The 22833-nt window shown below is 42.7% G+C and overlaps 4 protein-coding genes across 8 annotated transcripts; 1 reads left to right on the top strand and 3 right to left on the bottom strand.

Moving 5' to 3' along the window:
* Window positions 1-19: 19 nt before the first annotated feature.
* Window positions 20-3626, bottom strand: cdc7 (cell division cycle 7 homolog (S. cerevisiae)). Of its 4 annotated transcripts, XM_037276151.1 has the most exons (13): window positions 3471-3626; window positions 3289-3367; window positions 2793-2879; window positions 2567-2702; window positions 2396-2489; window positions 2151-2293; window positions 1916-1979; window positions 1667-1801; window positions 1435-1542; window positions 1159-1322; window positions 998-1080; window positions 770-919; window positions 20-694 (listed from the first exon to the last, which is right to left on the bottom strand). In XM_037276151.1, exons 2-13 carry the CDS (start codon window positions 3365-3367, stop codon window positions 339-341), a joined length of 1599 nt encoding a protein of 532 aa, XP_037132046.1. In that variant the 5' UTR covers window positions 3471-3626; the 3' UTR covers window positions 20-338. The 4 variants fall into 4 exon arrangements, with proteins under 4 accessions (XP_037132046.1, XP_037132045.1, XP_037132047.1 ...); XM_037276150.1 differs by having other exon boundaries at window positions 1667-1979; XM_037276152.1 differs by lacking the exon at window positions 1667-1801.
* Window positions 3627-4257: 631 nt separating this feature from the next.
* On the bottom strand, window positions 4258-11799 carry hfm1 (helicase for meiosis 1). The gene is made up of 36 exons (XM_037276814.1): window positions 11586-11799; window positions 11183-11224; window positions 10908-10978; window positions 10706-10838; window positions 10469-10620; window positions 10312-10389; window positions 10092-10247; window positions 9810-10010; window positions 9644-9732; window positions 9517-9560; window positions 9344-9445; window positions 9121-9266; window positions 8911-9005; window positions 8625-8758; window positions 8502-8549; window positions 8193-8273; window positions 8017-8108; window positions 7834-7940; window positions 7721-7768; window positions 7548-7645; window positions 7341-7475; window positions 7189-7274; window positions 7007-7090; window positions 6776-6933; window positions 6606-6709; window positions 6424-6522; window positions 6295-6354; window positions 6073-6197; window positions 5906-5979; window positions 5736-5824; window positions 5518-5595; window positions 5375-5412; window positions 5126-5300; window positions 4992-5037; window positions 4676-4748; window positions 4258-4377 (listed from the first exon to the last, which is right to left on the bottom strand). The coding sequence occupies exons 1-36, from the start codon at window positions 11773-11775 to the stop codon at window positions 4258-4260; spliced, it is 3651 nt and encodes a 1216-aa protein (XP_037132709.1). The 5' UTR covers window positions 11776-11799.
* A 1927-nt stretch (window positions 11800-13726) lies between these two features.
* On the top strand, window positions 13727-18930 carry znf644a (zinc finger protein 644a). Its single transcript, XM_037276623.1, has 7 exons — window positions 13727-13804; window positions 13898-14002; window positions 14731-17068; window positions 17134-17688; window positions 17772-17897; window positions 18155-18257; window positions 18337-18930. The coding sequence occupies exons 3-7, from the start codon at window positions 14734-14736 to the stop codon at window positions 18539-18541; spliced, it is 3324 nt and encodes a 1107-aa protein (XP_037132518.1). The 5' UTR covers window positions 13727-13804; window positions 13898-14002; window positions 14731-14733; the 3' UTR covers window positions 18542-18930.
* Window positions 18931-19055: 125 nt separating this feature from the next.
* LOC119137367 lies at window positions 19056-22653 on the bottom strand. Of its 2 annotated transcripts, none has more exons than XR_005100900.1 (11): window positions 22447-22653; window positions 22051-22160; window positions 21783-21876; window positions 20932-21592; window positions 20612-20684; window positions 20439-20505; window positions 20195-20342; window positions 20056-20116; window positions 19806-19928; window positions 19636-19725; window positions 19056-19533 (listed from the first exon to the last, which is right to left on the bottom strand). XR_005100900.1 is itself a non-coding variant. In XM_037276629.1 (11 exons), exons 1-11 carry the CDS (start codon window positions 22545-22547, stop codon window positions 19513-19515), a joined length of 1557 nt encoding a protein of 518 aa, XP_037132524.1. In that variant the 5' UTR covers window positions 22548-22653; the 3' UTR covers window positions 19056-19512. The 2 variants fall into 2 exon arrangements, 1 of the variants encoding a protein (XP_037132524.1); XM_037276629.1 differs by having other exon boundaries at window positions 19806-19936.
* Between the last annotated feature and the right edge of the window lie 180 nt (window positions 22654-22833).

Here is a 22833-nt window from a genome sequence, read left to right as displayed (position 1 = left end):
GATAACACATAGTTGTTGTTTTTTTTCATTTTATGAGAAAAGTACATTAAGACAGACAGGTTTTTCTTAAATAAATTAGCTGAACCAGTCTCTTAAATGAGATTTGATGCAGAGTGGACTACACTGACCAGACATTTCTTTAGGCAAGGTTGGGAACAAGGAACAATTTGAAATTGATATGAACAGATGGGCCAGCTCATTTGTAGATGAGCATGTGCATTCTGCAAAAGATGCCAAATCCATGTTCATAAACTGAACCCTTTTCAAAAGTTTAAAGATGGTCCAATGACGTTTACCTGAAAATGTGTTCATCCAAGCCAAAACTTGACGGGGGTGTTTTACAAGTCCTTAAAGAGCGGGTGCTCCAGGGCCTGTGCTGCTGTAATTCTGCTATTCGGGTTGAGATCCAGTAAAAGGTCCAATAGGTCGTAAGCCTCGTCGGGAACTGTGTCCCAGCCCCGTTCATCATGGACCAGACAGTCCCGCTGAGAGGACGGTTTCAGGGTTTTATCCCGGCTTTTTGGATGTGGACGAGGGGTCTCACAAGCTTGCTTTTGAGCTCCTTCATCCGTAGTTTCAGGTTTGGTTTTGCTGATTGGCTTGGCGTCTTTACTGGGTCTCTGTCCTCTGAGCGTCTCGCAGAGGACCCTGAGATCTAGCTGAGGAAGTTCTTGACTACACAGCACCACCTTGCCTAGACGAGTGATTGATGATTATGATGGTGGCGGGTCAAGCCGCAATTCCATTTCACAATCATGTTGATACGCACCGAATGCCTTGGCTGCTCTTACGGTCTCTCTGGAGCCTCGTATAGTCATGATCTGAGCGAGAGCCACCAAATCGTCGCTGGCTTTGAAGAACGGGTAGCGTCCACTGAGCAGGGAGAGGAAGATGACTCCGGCTGACCACATATCAATGGCTGAGTACAGGACCAAACAATTCATGTTTAGTTTGACAGTAAACTCCCAACTGGTTGCTATGTGTTCACGACACCCACCTGTTCCTTGGTCTGGACACTTGGTGAGTATCTCCGGTGCTCGGAAACCTGGCGTTCCCGCTCTGGGAGCCACCTGCTGCTTCCTGTGGAAGCACAAGAGGAGCAGGTGACGTTAACATTGTTAGAAAACAAAAAGCACGCTAAAACATCAAACCCTTCACCTGGACAGGCAGATATTGCAGACACGCTCTGTCTGGAAGCAGTTACAAATGAGAGGTTGACGAACACCTCGATGAGTTTTCAGAGGTCTGACAGTTGCTGGTCCCCCTCGGCCTGAAAGGAACCTTCGGCTTGAGAGCTCCCCGGTTTTCACGGGTTTTACCAGCTGAACAAAAGAGGACAATAATAATATAAACATTTCCTAAACAGGGCACAATTGCAAAGTAATTGACAACGGACGGATGGGTGTTGTAAATCTGACTTGGCAACAGGCTTACTTGTGTCTTTACTTCTCGTTTAGTGGTGGTGGCGGCGGTTGAATTGCTGCTGTTTAGGTTCTTCTCGCTAAACACGGGTCTTGGCGCTTTGCGTAAAGCCACTAAATCCTACAGACAGCAAATACTGATGGTGAACTCACTACTATATATACAGCACATGATAGTGGATAGGGAGTGAACACAGCCAGCTAGCCAGCCCGAGGAAATTAAGTGATCATTTCAGTGCAGACACCTTCGTGTGCTTTGTGCGAGACGTAGAGGCCCCCGCCGTGGTCGTGACAACGCGTGTTTTTTTCATCAGCGCTTTCCAAGTAGCTGAGGAGGTGGTGGTGGTGGATGAGGAAAAAGGTGGGTGAGCCGTGGATGGCTGCGGAGGTAGTGAGGTGGGGGCTGTGTTGGTAATGACGAGTCTAGGTGGCGCGTTGTCTCGTGTATTTTTGGAGCTTTCAGCTTTTGGCGCTGACAACTTCTGTCGGACTACCTTGAGCAGCTCAATTTGAGTGTTGGACGTTCCCTGAGCCAAGCCGAAGTCCACCAGGGCAAACCTGCGCATAAGGACCAATTATTATAGAATTATTATGAATCTTCTCTGAACAAGGATACAAATAAAATGCTATATGTTGGTTTGTGGTAAACAATTAATACACTGTAGTCTAATTAAGGATTTTGATATTGTAGTTGGCTCAATTTTATTTTTTTACATTGTTACTACTCACGTCTTGGCCTTTCTGTTGTAGAGAAAGTTGTTTGGTTTGATGTCTCGATGGATTATGCCAAACTGATGAATGTGTCTGAGTGCCTTCAGCAGATGATACATGTACAGACGAACCTCTTCGAAGCTCAATGAGCCGATGATGTCCTGGTTGGAACATTTTGACCACACCAAATGAGTTGAAAGAAAAATGTGCTTTTGGAAAGAAAAAGAAAAAAAGTGACCCCAAACTTCTATTCTATTTCTTACCACTATTGCTTGATGTTCCATATAAGGCATGACAATCACAACATGATCCTCATTCCTGAAGCAATACTCCACACCCATCACATTTTCCCTGCCCCTGAAAAATTAAACAGGATAGTTTTCAGATTCAAGCAACAAGTAGAATCCAGAATGTTCACATTGAAATTAACGAACCCAGCAACGGTGAGACATTGGAGCTCCGCAGCAATGCGAGTTGGATGACTGGTAGGAATGAGATGTTTGAGGGCAAACATCTCTCTGCTACCATCCCGCATCCGAGCCTCACCAAGGTAGACTGAACTGAATGTCCCTGGTGCGCAAGTTACAAAACACATCAACAACAAGTCAAATAAAAATGATAATCGCATGCAAACGGAAAAGTGTAAAGTATATAAACCACCTTCGCCGATTTTCTCTATGATGCGAAAAGTCTTGGCAAGCTGAGGAACCGCCTTGCAGAGGTTTTCGATTTCTGACTCCACATCCCCTGAAGGAAAACACCAAACAAGTTATCTTTTGTAACTCTTCAATATTATATTTTATAAACCCATATTATTTTGCCCAATCACTTAAGTCAGGGGTGTCAAACTCTTTTTTTTTCGCAGGCCGCATTGTAGTCAGTTTTTTTTGGAGGGCCATTATGACTGTCAACCCAAATATTATTTACAGTATAAGCTACAAAACAAACTGACAAATAACTCGTTTTCAAATCAGACGAGTAAAAACTGGTCAAATACTTAAAAAAAAAAAAATTGTAAAAGTGAAGACAACTTGCAATTCTAGTAATAACACACAATGTGTCTTCGCAGGCCCCACAAAATGATGTGGCGGGCCGTATCTGGCCCCCAGGCCTTGTGTTTGACACCTGTGGGATAAAGCGACACACTTCAACTCACTTGAAATATTTTTCTTGTTTGTAGACTTGACACTACCGTCCGTCGCAACATTATCAGTGCAGATGACCAAAGAATCCATCTAGAAAATCAGGAAGAGAAAAATGGGATTCAACAGAACACTAAGATTATTTCAGCGCTATTTAGTAGGCTGCGGGAGTAACACCGAACAAAGGAAAACTCACCTCATGGGTTCGAAGTAAATGGCGGCGGTGTCCAAAGAAAACACAAAAGTATATCGTAGACTTTCGAAACTCACTTCGAACTCGTCCGAATAAACAGAAAAGTTTCAGACTTTCGACGACCGACTGGACATAGACTTCTTTTCCGCCAACAAACTCCCCGCTAAAATGACGTCACAACAGTAAAATGTCGCGATAAGGCACGAAATGCCGTGGGAACAGTGAATTGCTTTATGGCTACGCTTTTAAAAAATAATTTACACAAATCAAAGTCACGCTCATTCATATAAAAAATTCAACATTACATATAATTATTACTTTTGCTTACTTGATTGATCATTAAAAAACGCTAAGCAAAATATATTAATTGAAATTGAATTTATTGACATAAGTCTTATCTCGGTCATAAGTTTAATGCATAAATAACTGTAAGAAATATGATGAAATGAAAACAATGCAATTTCATTACCAGTGTTCTCTTCTTGAGAAGAAAAAATAAACACAAACTGCCACTGTACTGAAGAAACAACTGAACAATTAGATAATACACAAACTCGTACCTGGGAAATCAACAACAACGTCCCACAACATCCATGAATGCTAAAGAACATTTCTGGAATTTTGTCATCCAGAACTTTTAAAATATACCATCAAAAATTCCAACATAAGATTCCTCTTCTTCGCTGTTGCCACGGAGAAGATGGGGAAATAAGCAGCTATTTAGTTACATGCCATGAAATTTGCAAGGAAATTTTTTTTTTAATAAGAAGCCTTGTTATGAAATGATCCTTTACCAGTCAGCCATTGGTGAGAAGAATTTGAATATTTGAGGAGGTGGGGCTGCAATGTTTGAAGTTGTTTTTCTATCTGGTGACTTTGTTGCGATCCCAGCACTGAACATTCCTGGATTCTGCACATGAAGGAAACAATGAATCATTTCCAAACATGTTAATTTTATTTATGGCGAGTAGAATTAAGATTTCAGTGAAATGCATACAACTGTTTTGCTTACATTTATTGACAGAAAATAGAGGTAGCACTCCTCAAATAAAATTAAGTGTAATGACAAAAACTATGACTGATTGATACTACTAAAATACGTACTACGATTCTCACATACATGTTTAGTAATTTATTTTTAAATTGATAGTTTACTCTCTTCAGTTATCAACATGTCATGTCCTGTCTGTATATTAGCATACACATACCTTTGTTTGATTCAGCTGTCCAGCAATAAAAGGAGAGGGCTCAGGAATGTTGAGTTTGTTTTGGGAAATTGATCTGAGGGGGGAAAAAAAAAGATCAAAATGTAAATTAAAACCAAATACAATTACAAACATAAACCAATAAATATAAAAGTGAATGTATTCAACTAAACTTTCCCCCTGAGCTGAATTTCAGATATGGATAATCCCATTTGTGACAAGATAAATACTCTGCAGCTGCAGTAAAGCTTCGTGAAAAGTTTGAATATTTACTAGAAATAAAATTTGAAGGGACACATTTGCAGTGTATGTACCCTACCTCAGTGCAATGGCAGAGGGGCGGCATGGTGATTTAGCCACATGAGCTGCATAAACAAACATGAATGTCATTGTTGTGCTTTAACAACGTTTAAAACACACACACACAAACAACAACAACTTCAAAGCGAGTACCTGATTTGTTGCATTTAGGTGACTGAGCTTGAGTCAGAGACGTGTCAACCGCAATGTCATCGCCAAAGTCGCTCCAGTCATCCCAATCATTTCCGAGGTCAAAGCTGACACTTGGTATTTGGGACAATGTCTCATCGTTGCTGCGAGTGTTTAGGTTCGACCCTTGCCAGGGTCTCTGTGAAACGGGACATGCAAGATAGAGTTGCCGGTGTTGGTTGAGCTCATGTGCGCTTTGAGGTTTGAACTCACAGCAACATGTGATTCGGCATTCCTCCCCCCAACGGAAGCTGAACATCCATCAACACAGATGAGAGACGGTATTAGTTTTGCACAGAGGTGTCTCGATTGGCCTAAAATGTGGAAATGTATGATTGAGATTTAACATGTATGACCTTGCTGGGTACGGGGTGGGATATTAGCTTGGGCTGGCTTCTCCATTGTTTTGTGCATGTCCATAAATACGGCATCATCTAAAGAAGGAGTACCAGATACAAAAAAAGTATGGCTACAGAACATACATGAAACACAAAAAGTAAGGAAAAGTGCTTTTGTCAATCGTCAACACTGCAATGACAGGAATGTGAAGAAATTTCAGGACTGATATTGGTACCGTTGTCAAAGTCGTCCATATGGTGCGCATACTGCGAGGAACTGCCTGCGCTCAGATCCATCATTGCACTTTGCTGGTATCCGTCATCGCTTCAAGCAAGATATAACCGGTGAAATTAAACCTCTTGGTTTTAAATTTCATGAATATTGATTATTGTCTCACAGGATCACCTGGTGTGTCGTTGCTTAGCCTTGTATAAAAACTGCTGCGTGTTGACACTCGAATAGTCCTCCTTCATTTTCACCTAACAAGAAAACAAAATTCAAGCATCAAATCTTCGTCTCAAACATACACCGTGAGGATGATCCTCTTGCAAAATAATCTCTTTCTATTTCACCTTGAGTCGCTTGACTGGAGTGGGTGGAAGTGTGTCACATTTTCTTCTCAGATCGCTCAGATATGATGAAAAACAATGAGCTTTGGCTGCCGGCTTCTTCCGGACCACAGTTACACCGGTTTTACCTTGGGGGCAGATGACGGATGCTCAGTAAAAAAAAACCCATATATTATAAAGCCAAATAATGTTCAGACACATAGAATGATGAATGATTGTACTTACAACACTCATGGCCGCATTGCTCCTTATTCTTGCAGAGATGGTTGCACTGTCTTTTATTGCCTTCATTTGATCAACAATAAAAAGGAGGTTATTGTTTTAGATTTTCATCAATCCTGATGTTTTTAGTACCTTGCTCCCTAGATGTTATGTTTCCCTTTAGAGGCGCCGTCTCAGACCTGTGTTTTCCCGAGTAGAACACGTTGAACTTCTGCTGGATGTCTAGGCCAACTGTCAAAGCCAAAATTAAAAAAAATCACATTATCAATTGTAGATACTTTTGAACATGAAGTTCAAATGAAACACGAGGTCACCATATTCCGAACTGATGAGATTAACACTGATCTCATCTCCCGTTGAGGCCTTTGTCACTTCAATTTTCTTTGACCAGGTGCTGCACTTCAACAGCAACAGGTCACTGGGTGGGGAAGATAAAGGTTGTTTTTTTTGGAAATGATGTTCCAATGAGTCCAAAATCCCCTACGTGAATTTCTGCTGGAAGACGCAATTGTTGTCAGAGTCTCCAATGACCAGAGAAACATAGTGACTGTCCGGAGCCGTTCTCTTGCTCAGCAGCACTTCTCGGTTTTTGAGGCCAACCTTGACGAGAATCTCTGCCATACTGCAGCTGTATCTTGCCAGCTGCCAAATACAGCAGTGGCGTGAAAACAACTCATTGGGATCTTTAGCCACTCTTAAACTTGAAACGTTTTACCTGCTCCAAGGTGACCTCGTACTTGGGAAGGTGCAGGACAAATTCCTTGATTTGGTTTCCAAATGGTGGGTGTCTATTGAGAATCTGCACAAAACACATGAATATAAATATGATTAATAATTATTATTAAGAATTATCTTGTCCAAAAAAACATGTTCTATAAGGAGTTTCAGCAGACTGACCATTTCAATCTCCCTCGGGTTGGTTTGCTCAATCTTGCTGAACGTGGTGAGTCCGGCATTCACCATAGCAGTTGACAGCGTTTGGCCTGAAGCACATTTTGAAATATTTCACGTGGACTGTTTGTGCGAGTGTGTTTTCGCGGCGGACTCACCTATCTTGTCAACCTGTTTGGAGACATACGGAGAGTTCTCCCAAAGTTTTGCTCTGAAACATTTGGCCAGGATCAGAGAGTTGAGCAGAATACTGAAACCCATTTTGGAATGCTGACTCAGGTATTCAGAAAGGCCTGGTTGAAGTCGAAAGACATTTCAAATTGGAGTTTGTTTTGAAAGAAGTGTCTCTCGTCTGTCTGACGTACACTTGCTGATGCGCATCCCGATCCTGAATATTCTTGCTGTATCCTGTGTGAGGCCAAAGTCTTGAATTGAGATGGACCCCAGCTGAGCTTGAATCAAGCTGCAAGGCAAGAAAAGCACAAACTTGGAATACCGTTCAAAGTATGCTCAAGGGAGAGAAAAAAAAATGACCCACCAGTTCACTTTCATGTCATTGCTTTTGATCTTTCCTTCCATCGGAAACCTGAGAAATACAATATGGTCGGTGGCGAGAAATACAGAAAATGTTTCTCTGTCTCGGTATGTGACCTGATGGTCGTTCTGTTCTTGTCCAAGTTCAAGGTATTCAAGGACCTCTTCTCAGTCACCCTCAGCTGAATGTCACTGAACTCTTTGCTCTTCGACACCAGCTTAATCTACACAAAGAAATATTTCCGATTGATATTTGGAACCAATGGGAATTCCATCAAAGACAAAATTGTAATTGCCTACCACGTCCGAGAGGTTTTCTGTGCCAGATACTTTGCTGTACTGCAGCATGGTATCAAAGGCAACGCAGTACCTTGCCATCAACCTGCCAGCCTCTGAAAACACAAAGAATCAAAACGAAACATTTGGGGCATGTTGAGCACCCAGAACTTTGCAAATAATTCATCACCAGACACTACCTGTAGGTTTAATATTGATGTCTTCATCCATAGTGATCAGGTTGATAGAAGACAGAGAGTTGAGGTTCTTCAGACACAGTTCTAAAATAGAAGCGGAGTGACATCATTTTAGATGAAAAAGTCCTCCAAAGTAACAAAGAATAAAAGATGAAGATTCTATGAAGCTGTGTGAATCATCTCCATTTATCCACACAATGGATAATTCATCCAAAAGTCCTAGCTAGTCTTCAATGAAACTCACATTATGGAATGTGGGAGGATGGCCATGAAGAATTCAGTCCAAGAAAAAAAAAAAGAACCAAGGCCTACCTTGAAGTTTTGCTTCAATTCCACATCTGTCTATGTTAGCAGAGAATCCTGAAAGGGTGAGTTACAAATGGCTATTCGACAACAACAACTTTTAAGATGCCTCCTTATGGTGAGAGAGCTAACCATAGTGTTGTGGGTTCTTCAGCGCTCGGATGTAGAGAAAGGTGGAACGTATCCAGTCCAGAGCCATGTTGACGTCGCTGATGGTTTGGAGAACGATCTCGGCGTTCAGGTGCTCTACCAGGTGAGTGTGCAAACTGTTCAAAACAAATTTCAAATTCGATTTTGTTGTTGCTCTCGCTTTATCGCTTATTTCCTATTTTGTCAAAAAATGTATCCCCACAAAAAAAAAACTGCTGGTTGACTTTGAGGCTGCCGTATCATCTTTCACTCAGAGAAAATTCAATACCTGCTTTCGATAATCTCCATCCCATTCATGAGTTTCATAAGCTTGTCTCTGGTTTGCATTTTGGTCATGATCACTGCTGTGGCAGATGTGTCAAACTAAGACAAGAATATTTACTCGTTAAAAAAAGCAAGGTAGTAGAAGATCCAGCGACCATTCTATTTTTTGGAAATATTCCAAGGAGTAAGTTTGACTAACTAATTCTGACTCTACCTGAGGCCTTCCAGCCCGGCCAATCATCTGCAGCAGGTCCGAATCACTGTACTCCTCACAGGAGCCTGCAACATACTGCATGGTGGACTTGATCACCACCAAGTGAGCAGGCATGTTCACTCCCATGGCCAGAGTGCGCGTAGTAACTACAAGATGGAAGTATCACATAATAAATGCTACATCGAGACAAACGGGATCACGTGTGACGTGCAGTCAGTCTTACAAAGGACAGGCAGGTCTCCGAGAGCGAAGGCCTTTTCGATCAATTTTCTGTCTGATGCGTCAACTCCAGCGTGGTGGAAACCGACTCCCACTCTCACCAGCTCTGAAGGCCAAACATAACAATGTTATCAACATTAATCCGCCAGCCGACTGCCCGGTGAATTGATAGATCACCTTTTAATTGTGAATCCAAAATGGACTGTGCGTATTCCATCAACCTGGAAGTCAAGGAGATGAAGAGCTGACATCCTTCCAAAGGTTTTTTATCTAATATATACGTTTTTTTTTTTTTAATGTACACCTTTGCTTGTGTTCCGCGGTCATAATAAAGCGTGTATCCTTTGCCAGAACAGCAGCTGACTGCTGGGTTCCTTTTCTGGTGGAGCAAAACTACAGAAGAAGAAGAACAAGAACTATACCAACTCAACCAGACTAAAGTGATGGCTTTACTTTCAGATGACACGCACCACTAAAGCAGGCTTCTGGTCGGAGTAGGTCTGTATGATTTTGGCCATCTTGTAATTGAGAGACAAGTCGAACTTGAACTCTGTTTGGTTTGGGGTACAAGGGAATCCGAGCACCACTTTCTTCAGTTTCACCGGGCGGTGGATCTCACCCAACGCCAGATAGGTAGCCGGACCCTTCTCGCTGGACAACCAGTCGGCAATCTAAACCCAGGGAGATGAGAAGAGCAGTCGTAAGCAAGCTCCACGGGAGTTACAAAAGAGAACGGAGAAGGCTGTCCTTACATCGGAAATATTAGGTACGGTGGCCGACACAGCCACGAACCTCATCGAGACGCCCGCGTCGTGACTCTGGATTGTTCTGAAGGTGTGGATAGCCTTCATCCTGCTAACTACCACTTCGAGAGTGGCACCACGGGTTGCATCCTTCACTACATGAACCTGGGTGGACCAAAAGATCATCTTGAATGATGCTTGGTAGAATACTAAAAATGGACACACGGACCTCATCTATAAGGAAGAGTCTGACCAACTGCAGCAGAGAGTTGTGCTTCCACTTTCTTGTCGTGCTGTCCCATTTTTCCTGGGTAAAAAAAAAAATCTGCGTTATACGACATACTCTACTAAATGTTTTTTTCTCCTGCTGCACTGCTGTCACACACTGGAGTGGTCAAGATGATATGGGCGTTCATAATTTCAAATAAGTCGTCAATCTCGGTGTCGCCTGTCAGCTCCTTGCAGCTTAGCCCCAGAGGACCAAACTTCTTGGTCCAGTTCTCAAAGCACTGACTGCAGAGAGCTTTGATGGGGGCCACTGGCAAGCAAAAACAAAACAAAGATATAAAATGACTTTTTGACATGATATTTTACTGCTCTGAATTCTGCACATGTACACTTACTGTATACAGCTTTGACGCCTCTCCAAGGCTCTGAGGTCTCCATTAACATGTGGATGATGGCCAGTTCAAACAGCACAGTTTTACCAGATCCGGTAGGAGCGCATGCCACAAAGTTCTTGTCTGTGTAAAGAATCTGAGATGTCCACATTATCAAAAGCACTTCTCTCAAACTCGATAAAGACTCGCTTGAAATAATGCTTACGTCATCTAGGGCCTTAGACTGGACGTAGTTAAAAATGGGGAACTCGCTGAAGACGGGTCTGAATTTATCTGCTGTTAGCTTGGGTCAGGAATTTATGACAACCTCAAAGTAAAACGTTTCATTTAAAGGCCCTTAAAGGTTTTCCATCTCTTACATTTTCTTTGGGGGGGTCATGGCTAAAAGAGCATCACGTGACACACTATGGGTGTTTAGCATGAAGACTGACAGTGACTCTGAAATTTGTGCTTTTAAAAAGCAAACGGAAAAAAGGATACGGATTTCAGAGACTGGGCGCAAAACGGTAGATCCTGAAGATCCTGCAATGCATACAATCCAGCCATTCAAATTTCATGTCAAAATGGATAGGACATCCAAACTTACTGTAAAATAAACACACTTTCCCCCCCCCCAATATGCACTGTATATTTTAATTTAGTGGTGTGCTTTGAGATTTTGGTAAAGACTTGCAAACAGCCCTTTTCTACCACCTAGTGGTGAGCATGTTTACCTCCAACTAGACAGTTACTAGAGGAGCTCACTTGGGTTCACCTCATTTCAACCCAAGCACACTGTGCTAGTTGCGGCCATGGCTGCACATTTGCATGGTCGTTAGCAATAACCTTATGTACAGTAATCAGCAGGGGTGATCTTTGGAGGTGTGTTTTCGCAGTACAGCACCTTGGATGTGGAGCGGCTGACGCACAGCGGGTGCAACCAAGGCTCTCGTTGTGCCCTTGTTCTGCCTGCTCGTTGCTGATGAGACCAGAGGAGGGGGTAGGAAGGTGGCTGGCTGGAAGGGGGAAGAAGGAGCAGCCTGGCTAAATGTCGCCCTTAGTGGCTGAAGAGGAGGATGAGGCGCTGTTGCCATGGAGACGGGACTGGGAAAAGTTGGAAGTCTGGATGCTGTGTGACTACTATAGAGGTCGTTTGCGTTTGACGAGTCACCTCCGCGCCTTGACACGGGAACCTTGAACAAGCTGTTGGGGGCGGGAGAACAGCATAGCAAAAAGATGTAACTGCTGCTGTCCAGTGTGAGGGTTACTTATGTGCAGCGACAATAAATATGAACTGAAACTTGCCTTCTCTGCAGAGGTAGGCCTTTTCTGTCACCCACAGATAAATACTTCAAGCCGGTGGTTCCTCCATCAGTATCTTGCCGACTGTCATCTTTTGCATCTATGCTACTTTGACGGGGATCATGATAGAGATCCCGAAAACCTTGACATTCCCAAAGGCCATCGAGCGTACTGGTGCTGTCTTGAAGCTCTTCATTCAGTCTTTGTTGGAAACCTGTGAATTCAAAAACTGTTAGAAGCGCCAAGCAATTATGATGTGAATTTCTCCTACAATATCTTATCCCAATTTGTTTACAAGGTAAAAAGTGTTACGTTTTTCAAGGCTGTTAAAGACCCAGTTAAATATAGTTGGACGTCAATTTCCCAGCTAGGAAGTAGTTTACAGAAGTCAAGTGAAAATGAATTCAACTTAATCTAGAACAAAACATACTGTGCTCGGTAGCGATTGACTCTGCCTCTTCCTGTATAACGTGAGTATCTGGAATCTGGAAAAGAGATTGTGGTGCTTCCAACTGCTGTGGACTTGGACTGACCTCATGGTTCAGCGGCTTTCTGTTGATTACAACCCAAAAGGGGCACAATATCATTTTAAATAAAAGAGATGGAAGCAAGTTTCAAGGCGTTCTTGTTGTACTCACACTTTGTGGACGATTGGCTTCTCAAAAAATAGATTGTCCAAGGACAAGGTGCAGTCATTTGAGTCCAACATCTTGGTCATTTATGCAGTACTTTTCAACCTTTATTGAGCCAAGAAAGATTAGACATTAGGAAATTTGAATTGTAAATTACATTTATTTATTTTTATCAATAGATAAACTGATAAATAATTAAATACCAACAACTAATAATAACTAACTAATAAATAAATATAATCCTTTGGGGGGGGTGGTAGGGAAGATAATTTTCAGAGCAGACTGAAAATTAGCGTTGCTAATTGCTAACAATAAACTAATATGCTAACAGTACGGAATGTCTATAGTTAGCATTTTAAATAAATTTTAGAAGCATTAGGGGAAAAATGTATTTAAACTTAACATTCAATGTATATATAAATTATCATTTTCTGATTACCTCTGCTCATAAATGGTTCCCTTTTTTGGATCCGAATCTGACGGAGATTTTAGTAGTCGTCAGTCTTGCCGGTTTGAATAAGAACTCAAAATCACCGTCCAACTGATTATTCGGTTGTTTAGTGTTTAGTGAGAAAGCAGTTGAATTTTATTAACTATATCATCTGTATATTAAATAATACAATGGATTTTTTTTTAAATGAGGGTGTAAATCAGGCATGTTTAGGACTACTATTGAAAAGCCCAATAACTAAATTGTACTAACAATAATAATGGAATTTCATTGATATCCAGCATTAAACGTGACCAAATAATAAGACTGTACATATAACCAATAAAATAATGAAGTTACCCGTCCATATAGCAGTTTAATAAAATTAAACTATATATAGCTGGCTTGAACACACAACATAGATCATCCAGGGTTCATCATGAGAGAATAAAGTTTATTTACATAATCCAATGGTTTTATTTAATTGGAAGACACTGTTGAAAGCTAATATTTACGAAACTGTTGCAAACCAATGCCCCTCCGTTAAAGTCAATTTATTAACCATGATCAAGCTCCTAAAAATCTGTCACCAAAAAGGTTCATTAACTCATTTTTATGCCTCCTATTGGAACAAACCATTAGTACGTTTCGCGGGGGTGCATGCACCGATTCGTAGTATTGCGTGTCTAAATTAAACGCATCGCTCTCTTTATCTGGAAATTCTTTGTACACTTCTCACGGCTTGAAATGCTACTAATGGTCAGTTTGTTGATTTTATCGCCGGGCAGACAGAAGTATTCACGTTTACCCAGTTTTTTTTTTTTTTTTTTTAAATGATCTGTGCCACACCAGACCACCACGGAAAATGGCGACTGTGAAGTAGATGGAAGACGAAAGTCAGAAATTATCATATGCACGATATTCTTCGCCTCCAGCCTCCATCTACTCCATTGAGGGGTAATGTGCGCTTGTTTTTCCCACCTCCCAGCATTTCGTTGCTATGCGTGTCGAATGTGGCGAGTAGGGTTTTGTCATTAGCTCTAGTTTAGCCTAGGTAATGAGGTTTTTCTTTTTTTGAGGGGGGGGCAGCCTTGTTGGAAATGGTCTGCAGCTCATGCCAAGCAGCATCCAACAATACAAGCGAATGTTTGTGCTAAATATGAAGCTAAATAGGAAGAAACAAAACAAAGAGAATCAGCAACGCTGCTCTGGAAACGTATGTCAATTACATTGTGAGCCGGTACTGTATATCAACTATTATGACGCAAGTTTCGGGTTTTCACACTATTCACTGACGTTTGGCGATGCAAATTCATGTGATTTAACACAATTTTGGATGGTACGTGTGAACGTGTTTGGTTGTGGCTTACTTAATTGTTATGACATATTTATTGCTGTTCAGTTCAGATACCTCCCTGCTCCGACCTTTAGAAAATTATATCGCACTGCTTGGAAGTCCCTCCGAAAAAAGAAAATAACTAGTTATTAAAATGGTTCTTGATTAATTTGATAATTGATAAGTTGTGGATTAGTTGATTCATTTTGACAGCTTTATGCGTGACAAGACGGTTCTTGATACCTTGACTTTTGAAATTGTGGCAATGAGCTAAGTGATCTGAACTGTCCAAGGAATTTTATTGATGCGATTGAATAACATCATAATGTTTTTTTTGTGGTTTTTTTAGGTCATGGCAGCTGAAATGTCATGTCTGGCTGGTGTTGATGGAGATGACAAAGATGCAGATCCTGACATCAGTGCCCTCATCCTCCTGCAAGATTCTGTGAGAATGACAGAAGAATCAACCCCTTGCAATGATTCTTTTTACAAACCTTCCCAAAAGCAATCCAGTGTCCTGGATGTTCTGTCAAACGCTGATATGTTGTCTCCAATTGGCTTGGGAAACGGACTGTCTTTACGTGAGGCGACTCGGGTCGATGAGGTCAACAGCATAACCATGGAGAAAGATGAGGAAAAAAGCATCACTCAGTTAAAAACAGTGCAGGAAATCGACACGACTGGAATTTGGGGTTTTGATGTAGAATCACCTGAGAAATCATCCGATGATTTAAGTTGGTACCCCCGTAGTGAGTTTATGCACTTTGCGTGGGAGAATCACAACAATTGCTCTGGTGAAGAGCCTAAACAGGAAGTGTATTCTCTAAATAGCCAGGGCAGAAGAAAACGGAAAATGGACATGGTCACAATGGTGGATCCCTCAGAAGACCTACGCTCTGATTTATCTCACAAATTATCCGATTTTTTATCCGATAAAGAGGACCATGCGGACTCCATTTCTTTTGACGTCAGACAGTCAAGGACTGTCTCCAAGTTGCAGACATCCCAGGTGGAGAACGTCCCAAATTATCCCAATGGAACGTTGAAGGCTATCAAGCAAGTCCTCTGCAGTGCCCCTGAGAGACATTCGCAGGATGACAACCCAAGCGTCGCGCTCGCACTAAATTCCCATCCTGATGAGGGAAAAGCGTCTTACCCGTGCATAAAATGCAAGATCGTTTTCAAAAAGAGATCTACTTGGCAGCGCCATATGAAAAGTCACGAAGACGGGCCAAATCATTTGCCAAAGATGTTTATCTGCAGAGAATGCGGAGAGTCTTTCAGTCACAGTAGCGTACTCATCGAGCACGCCAACATGCACCACGACAAAAGATCGACGCTAACCGGCAAACTGAAAAAATGGACTGACGGGAAGAACGAGGATAACGGCGCCAAGCTTTTCTGCCCTCAGTGCCCGTTTGGAACGAGCTGCCCCAACACGTTTGTTCAACATGCAAAAACTCACGCGAAAGAAAAGAAAAACTTTAAATGTGACAAATGTAACTTCAGGGCGACGAGTTGGCACGAACTTCGACGCCACATCATCCTGCACTCGCAACATGTCGTCAAAAAGCAAAGCAGGGTCAGTCAATACGATACTTTCTCTTGTAATATTTGTACTTATAGAGCTCTTAGCAAAACCATTTTTAAAAATCACCTCTGGCGTCGCCACCAGCTCGAAATGAAGGAGTACGAAATGGAGCAGTACGGCAAGGACGTGGCTCCGCCTCCCCCGGATCTTTACATTCCCCCTTTCTCAACCTTGGAAGACGCAGAGTTGACGTCCAAAATCCTCATCAAGGACGAGGTCTCTTCTCCCACCGAGTCAAACGCCATTTCGGATTTATTCAAAAGTCATCACCTCAAGAGAGGTTTCAAGTCCAAACTCAGCGAATCCAAACTGGACAAATCCATTAACGTTCTGCTATCCCGACAAAAACAGGGACAGAAGAGCGCGCAGCAGAGGAAACCCTCTCACTATGCAGCCAATGGGAATAAAGATCCGACGACATCGGTCAAGGACGATACGACGCAATCTCCAAACGGCCTCGCGGGACCTAACAGAAGCACCCCTTATCAATCGCCCGTCAAGAAGTCGCCATCAAAACGAAAGATGTCAACACCGTACCGCAACACGTCTGACCAAGAGTCACGCTTGGTCTCGTCAAAAGCTCTTCCGAGCCCTACCGGACGAAACCAAGGAGACCTGGAAGACAAAAGAGACATTTTCCAAGTGAAAGTCGAAGACCATCTTGACAACGGTGTCAGTCAAGAAAGTCATAATTTAATTTATTCCTATAGCAGGAGAATGTCGCTATGCGGCGCTCTGCAGGCATCAAAGAGGCTCTTTGAGAAAGTGAAGAACGAAGAGCGCGACAATGAGCCCACGATAAAAGAAGAATGCATCGAAACGCAAGTGTTCCAAGGAACCTTTGATCCGCGCCAGACGCCGTCGCTCGACTCCTTTGCGGACCAAATGCCGAAATTGGACTTGGACTGCAAGAACTGTCCGTACTGCCCGGCTGTCTTCCAGTCGGGAGTGGGCTTGTCCAATCACGTGAGAGGACATCTTCACAGGGTCGGACTGACCTACACAGCGCGACACGTTCTGACTCCTGAGAAAGTGGCTTGTGAAGACAGGCCCAAAATCCGACGGAAGATTGCGGCGTTTCGCAAAATAAAAAAAGGTAATCCTCGTGTCGAAAATATATTTCAAAACAAATCCCTGACTTGAGATTGCTGTTTGTTGCAGTGCTGGAGTTGCCGCCCGAATCCGAGGACACCGAGACCGACATCCACTCCTGTCCGTTATGCGGGGACATGTTTGACAATAGGAAAGGACAGTCCAACCACGTACGCGGCCACCTCAAAAAAATCGGTCGAGCCCATTATTCAAAGAACAAATCGCCGTTAATTGTCCTCAAGGAGTTGATGCGCAACAAGAAGGAGTACACCAGGGCCGTTCACATTCTGGGAAAGAGACGAAATCATTTCCACTACGGAGCAAATTATTTCATGCCATCCGCTTTTGAATTCGATGACTCAGACTCGAACGCGTGGGCCGACGTGAAACCGCCCATGCCTCCGTGTTCGCTCTCGGAAACGGACTCGCCGCTGACAGCGTTAGAACAAGATTCGCTCACCGACACGGCCGCATTGATAGGAATTCTAAAGAAGAGAAAATGCCAGGAAGACAGCAAACCCAAAACATTGGCGCCCGTCGCAAAGTACTCTGGTGCTCTTTGTACAAACGGTGAACAAAGTTCAGGGCCGAGAGTCGCGTCTTCGCTGCCAATCCCGATATCAGGTGAGCAGCCTTGAAACATTTGCGGAGCCACACTTATATTTTGGCCCAAAATGATCCCAATTGAGTGAATGTGCCTTTTCCAGAGAAAGGTGAATTCAACCGAAAGGTGTGCGTCCACTGCAACGCAACGTTCCACAGCGGCGTTAGTCTCTCGAACCACCTGCGTGCGTGCGCAAAACGGAAAAGAAACGCCTTGCTCGAGGGAACGGGTAAGTGCAAAAATGAAAGTTGAATTTATGGCTTTAGTTTACATTTAGTTCAGAAAGAAAACGAATCAAAATAGAACAACTCACGCTTGCATGAAGCCCCCTGAGGTCTCACATTGAGTGACATCATGCAGGTTGATGGCTTGAGATCCAGCTTTTTTTTTTTTCCTGGTAATTTTGTTGCAAAAAAGGCAGTTTATAATCAATCGAAACATTTTTTATATTATATATATATATGTTTAAATTCTAATTTATTTCAGAGTTTGATTGTAAACCGAGAAGGCAGCGTTTAAGGCCCAGCTCAAAGAAGAAGGTGCTTCCGTTAACACAAACTCCAGAGGAAACGTACAGACTTACATGCAGGTCAGCGTATTTCGGAAACACTCGGATTCAAAAGAACATGCAGCTGCTGAATTGTATTGATTTATTTTTTGGGTTCCAGGTTCTGCGACTTGGTCTTTCAGGGTCCCTTGTCTGTCCAGGAGGACTGGATCAAGCATTTACAGAGACACATTATGAATACGAGTATCCCCCGTACCGGACTGGCCATGGTGGAGGTCTCTTCGCTCCCCACCGCCGATTTGGCGTCTTGCGTCAAGACAGACCCGGAAAGCTCGCAGCCGGCCGCCGCACTTGACACCTCCTGAAGACAAAAGGCACCTTTCTTTCGTTGTTAGATTTTAACTAAACTCTATGTGTATGTACATTTTTCACTTTTTTTAGTCAAACAAGTACTTGCCAAAAGTACACACTCGTTGGTCTTCAAGAGCATCGGTTACGCCAATTCTTTTGGATATTGCCCTCTTTCTGTTTTGACATCTTCCACCTTTTTGGAGTACATTTCCAAACAGGACAGTTTAGGTTCATGCAGTAGACAACTTTTACCTCACCCTTTTCTCAAAATTTGGGAGCACTGCTACTGTATCGATTTTTAAAATATGAAGAGGAAAAAGAAAAAGCTTCGTTTTCTACTCCCTTAAAACACATTTTATGGCACAGAATTTGAGTACTTTAAGTATCTGGAAATTCTAAGAAAGAAAAAAAACGTGACAGGAACCTATGTACTTGAACCTTGTTTTGTTTTGTTTAAAGCATTTCGGTAACTTTGTTACTAATTAAACGCATTTTTAAAAAACAAGAAAAACAAACTAACACTTAAAGCATTGTCTATACTATTTAATGATGAAATATACAGTTTCTAAATTAATTTTGAAATGTACAGTATCACAAATACAGGACTGAAAACATCTGTGGTCTAAATAAAAAAATTTAAAAAATGTACACGTTGCTTTTCCCTCCTCGCTGGTACCTTTACTCATGAAGTTTGGCTCGGGCAGACAAGAAGTGACGAGCAAAACGAATCTGTTGATTAACCTCTAAAGTTCTGTGGCACGGCTCGGTGATAGAGCGGTCGACGTTCCCCGGACCATGTCCAAGTATCCTTGAGCAAAATAATGAGCCCGAAGTTGCTCCTGATTCTGCGTCACCGCTGCAAAGCGCATTGGGGGGGCCTTAAAAGGTGCAAAAGCGAGTAAAAGACCGCATATGTGGTTTTGAAGGTGGCAAAGTTTGTTCGCTTGTGGCAGATAGCACCAAGTTCATCTTTTGAGGGCTGCTTTCAATCAAAGTGGCTGAAACCCTGAGCAAAAAAAAAAAAATACATTAGTAAGAAACAGAAATGAATGCAGATGGTCCATTTGAATGATATCCAAACATTTCATTTTTGGCCCAAAATACGTACCTTGATGAAATTTTCAAACTGAGGCTGCAACTCTTTCATGATGGTATCTGCTTTGTTGAGTGAAGCCTGTCTCCGTTGCGCGTCAAATTCCTTCAAGAAACGGCGGCGTTTTCTGAGCAAACTTTAACATCCGCCGATTGCCTCCAAAAATGAAGACGGCCGTTAGTTACTTTGGTGTTGGAGAGGTGTTCCATAGAGGTAATGTGATTCTGCACGGCCACTTCTGCCGTGGACACCAGCACCTGGCACGCCGCGCAATGGAACAATGACACCTTTGTCATGTGGTCCTTCTCCTGTAGAACTGACAAAATAGCTTATTGCGAAACGATGGTCAGAAAAGCAGGTATTTACTACAAATATACACGTTGGGCTTTGAAAGAAAGGTTTTACGGTTTTTAGTCCCGCTAAGTTAATTCATACCTTGAAGAGCACAGTGTTCAATGGCTCGGCTGCATTTGATGCTTTTATACACCATGACGTCCTGCAAATATAGACTTTTTTTTTTTTTTTAAAACTGAAAATTAAATATTTGAAAATTGTGTGGGGGAAAACCTCTAACCTGCAGAAAGGCAATGGTCAGGTCATCGTAGTTATTCTGCTCCTGGATGTGCACCATGGTGTCCCAGTGAATTTTACTTTGCAAATGTTTGTCCAGCTCCTCCCCGTTGCTTAGTTCAATGTCACACAGGTCACAGTTGATGGTTATCCTTCAAAGAGACAACATTGTAAAACACAATTGATCAAATCTACAAGCGAGCCACATCTTTGGCTTCACGCAATGGAGAAACATTTTTGTGACTCACTGATCCATTTGGACAGATCTTCTCCTTTTCCTTTTTATCCTCGTCGTCGGTGGCCTGCGCTCCGGTTCTGCAAAGCAGTTAAAAACATACATTGGGAGTCTTAACACATTTCTAAATCCAATCTACTTAAAACACATGGCGATTTCTTGGGCAGATATAAAACTGCTATTCACCTGCTTCATCGGGCTCCTTAATTTTATAGTCCCGCTCCAACCTGGGCGAGGATAATCGAACTCGTGGGATCATCTGCGAATGTGGAAACGAAGCAGTTGGTTTGGACAATGCTCAGTTTATAAGCAGATTAATGCAGAAAAACCAGAGCACAAAATCAGATGAGGCCATGTTTGGTCATAATGGTCTACTCCAGTCTTGTAGGTGGCAGTAATGAGCATTTTCTTTTTTTTTGGGATGAAACAGTGATATTGACTAAATTACCAGAGTACCAGAGACTTGACTTGACTTGACTTGACTTGTGTCCCTGACTTTACCGTACCGGGGTTCTGTACTCAGCCCCGGTCATCTCTTCCTTTCCGTTGATCCTCTCTTCCGTGTAAGACGCAGAATACCGTTGACTAGATGAGCCATCCAAACGCCTGTCAGGGCTGAAAGATAGTCGAGTAGATTCATAACTCCGACGCTCAATTGATTTCAAGTCTGGGCTGTAGGACTGTTGCTCAGCCAGCCGAAGGTGACTTGGATTTTCGTTGCGTCTTCTCTCAAAGCTGAAGTCGTGTATGTCCAAGGCTCGGTCCAACATCCACGGGGGAATGTTGCGGCCTCTTCTATCCGGAGACATAGGTTGCCACTCATCCTGCTTGGGCGGGGAACGTTGCCACGCAAGATTGTCATCCTGCTCGGGCGGGGAACGTTGCCACTCAAGATTGTCATCCTGCTCGGGCGGGGAACGTTGCCACTCAACGTTGTCATCTTGCTCGGACGGGGAAGGTTGCCACTCAACGTTGTCATCCTCCTCGGACGGGGAACTTTGCCACTCAAGGTTGTCATCCTTCTCGGGCGGGGAACTTTGCCACTCAACGTTGTCATCCTTCTCGGGCGAGTTTTCATCCCCAGGTGGGGAGTCGCAGCTAATGTCCCCTAAGGTGGCATTGGGCAAGTCTTCCATCGGTGGGTCAAAGGGGTCGTAAATTTCAATCCTGAAAGCGACAGAGGATGACCGCTCGTGTTAGCTACATGGCATTGTGACTTTCAGTCATTTTAGGAAAACAGATCACAGTTTTATTTTTCTTAATACAGCATTGCCTTGAGGTTCGTTCTAATTTCCAAATACAAACGCTTGATGGTGGTAAACAACTCAGTTCACGGTAAGTATGATGTGGGACTTGCCTTTCTTTCGTGCTTTGCGTCTGTGATTCATCTTCAGGGTCTTCCCCATCGATCGGTTTGAATGAAGACTTCCATTTACCAGGAGTGGCTTTCACTAAAAAGTCAAATAAAATGAGTTATCTTGAGTCGATGTATATTACTTCATCCAATAGATGGATGGATAGGTAGTGTTATATAAACCATTTAATTTCCCAATATTACAGCTGAAACCTTAATAAATACGCAACTTTTTAGTTTGAAAATGAAATTGAAAATAAAGTTTTGTTACCTGGTCTAGTCTGAGATTGGGCTGCCATCATTTTAACAGATGTGCTTTTAGTATTGGGCTCGGGTCTCATTGGCATGTGCACCACGTTTTCTCTGAAGTCTCCAGGCACTCTAATAATCATTTGGGGGGGGAAATAAATTAGAAGCCGACATAACTGGTCAAATGTACGAGGCAAAACGCAGGTTGTCGTTGTATCAAGGCTAAGTACAACTCGCATGAAGCTAGCAGCAAAGCTGGTTTGCTTTAGCCACAAATCTCCATACACAACCGAAATAAAACACCATTGTGGTTTTACCAAGCTAGCTAAACAATAAATTGACATGTTACTAGATAAATCATGTTTTTGTTCCAAGAAATGTGGCCTAACAGGCTGCTGTTAATCGAGTATAAAATTACCTAGTCGGTGGATGGTCACTGAACCGGCTAACTCGTTCCCGAGTCCCCGTCACTGCTAACCGTGAAGTGTTGCTATAAGCAACATTTTGGTGGGGATTCATGGTTTGGTTTGCTTTTTTGCAGGAAAGATCCCAAAATGACCGAGTAGTATGTGCATATATGCACTGAACAGTGAACGCTCCCTCAAGAGTTCCCTATGTAACCAGTAGGTGGTGCTACAGTACACGTTTAGGATTCGTGATAACGTACAGAGGGGTCCTCGGGTTACGACGGATTCCCGTTTCTACGGTTACAAAAATACAGCTAAAGTTTAATTTTCACTGACGTTGGCCACTGTATGATCTCTTAAAAATATGTTTTTTTCATTAGGAAAAAAAACCCCGATTT

Source organism: Syngnathus acus, chromosome 17 (assembly GCF_901709675.1).
Source record: "Syngnathus acus chromosome 17, fSynAcu1.2, whole genome shotgun sequence".
In the NCBI taxonomy this organism is placed as follows: domain Eukaryota; kingdom Metazoa; phylum Chordata; class Actinopteri; order Syngnathiformes; family Syngnathidae; genus Syngnathus; species Syngnathus acus.
The sequence above is the reverse complement of the archived record's forward strand: the minus strand, read 5'-3'. Positions and strand labels throughout refer to the sequence as shown.

Coding starts and splice junctions, on each gene's coding strand:
- cdc7 (XM_037276150.1), bottom strand. CDS start 3,367: ATGGATTCTTTGGTCATCTGCACTGATAATGTTGCGACGGACGGTAGT. Junction 2,703..2,792: donor CATAGAGAAAATCGGCGAAG/GTGGTTTATATA, acceptor CTTGCGCACCAG/GGACATTCAGTTCAGTCTAC. Junction 1,980..2,150: donor TACAACAGAAAGGCCAAGAC/GTGAGTAGTAAC, acceptor CCTTATGCGCAG/GTTTGCCCTGGTGGACTTCG.
- hfm1 (XM_037276814.1), bottom strand. CDS start 11,775: ATGGCAACAGCGCCTCATCCTCCTCTTCAGCCACTAAGGGCGACATTT. Junction 10,390..10,468: donor ATATCATCTTGACCACTCCA/GTGTGTGACAGC, acceptor TTTTTTACCCAG/GAAAAATGGGACAGCACGAC. Junction 9,733..9,809: donor ACCAGAAGCCTGCTTTAGTG/GTGCGTGTCATC, acceptor CTTCTTCTGTAG/TTTTGCTCCACCAGAAAAGG.
- znf644a (XM_037276623.1), top strand. CDS start 14,734: ATGGCAGCTGAAATGTCATGTCTGGCTGGTGTTGATGGAGATGACAAA. Junction 17,069..17,133: donor GTTTCGCAAAATAAAAAAAG/GTAATCCTCGTG, acceptor TGTTTGTTGCAG/TGCTGGAGTTGCCGCCCGAA. Junction 17,689..17,771: donor GCTGCCAATCCCGATATCAG/GTGAGCAGCCTT, acceptor TGCCTTTTCCAG/AGAAAGGTGAATTCAACCGA.
- LOC119137367 (XM_037276629.1), bottom strand. CDS start 22,547: ATGAATCCCCACCAAAATGTTGCTTATAGCAACACTTCACGGTTAGCA. Junction 21,593..21,782: donor ACGCAAAGCACGAAAGAAAG/GCAAGTCCCACA, acceptor TGTCGCTTTCAG/GATTGAAATTTACGACCCCT. Junction 20,506..20,611: donor TAAGGAGCCCGATGAAGCAG/GTGAATAGCAGT, acceptor ACTGCTTTGCAG/AACCGGAGCGCAGGCCACCG.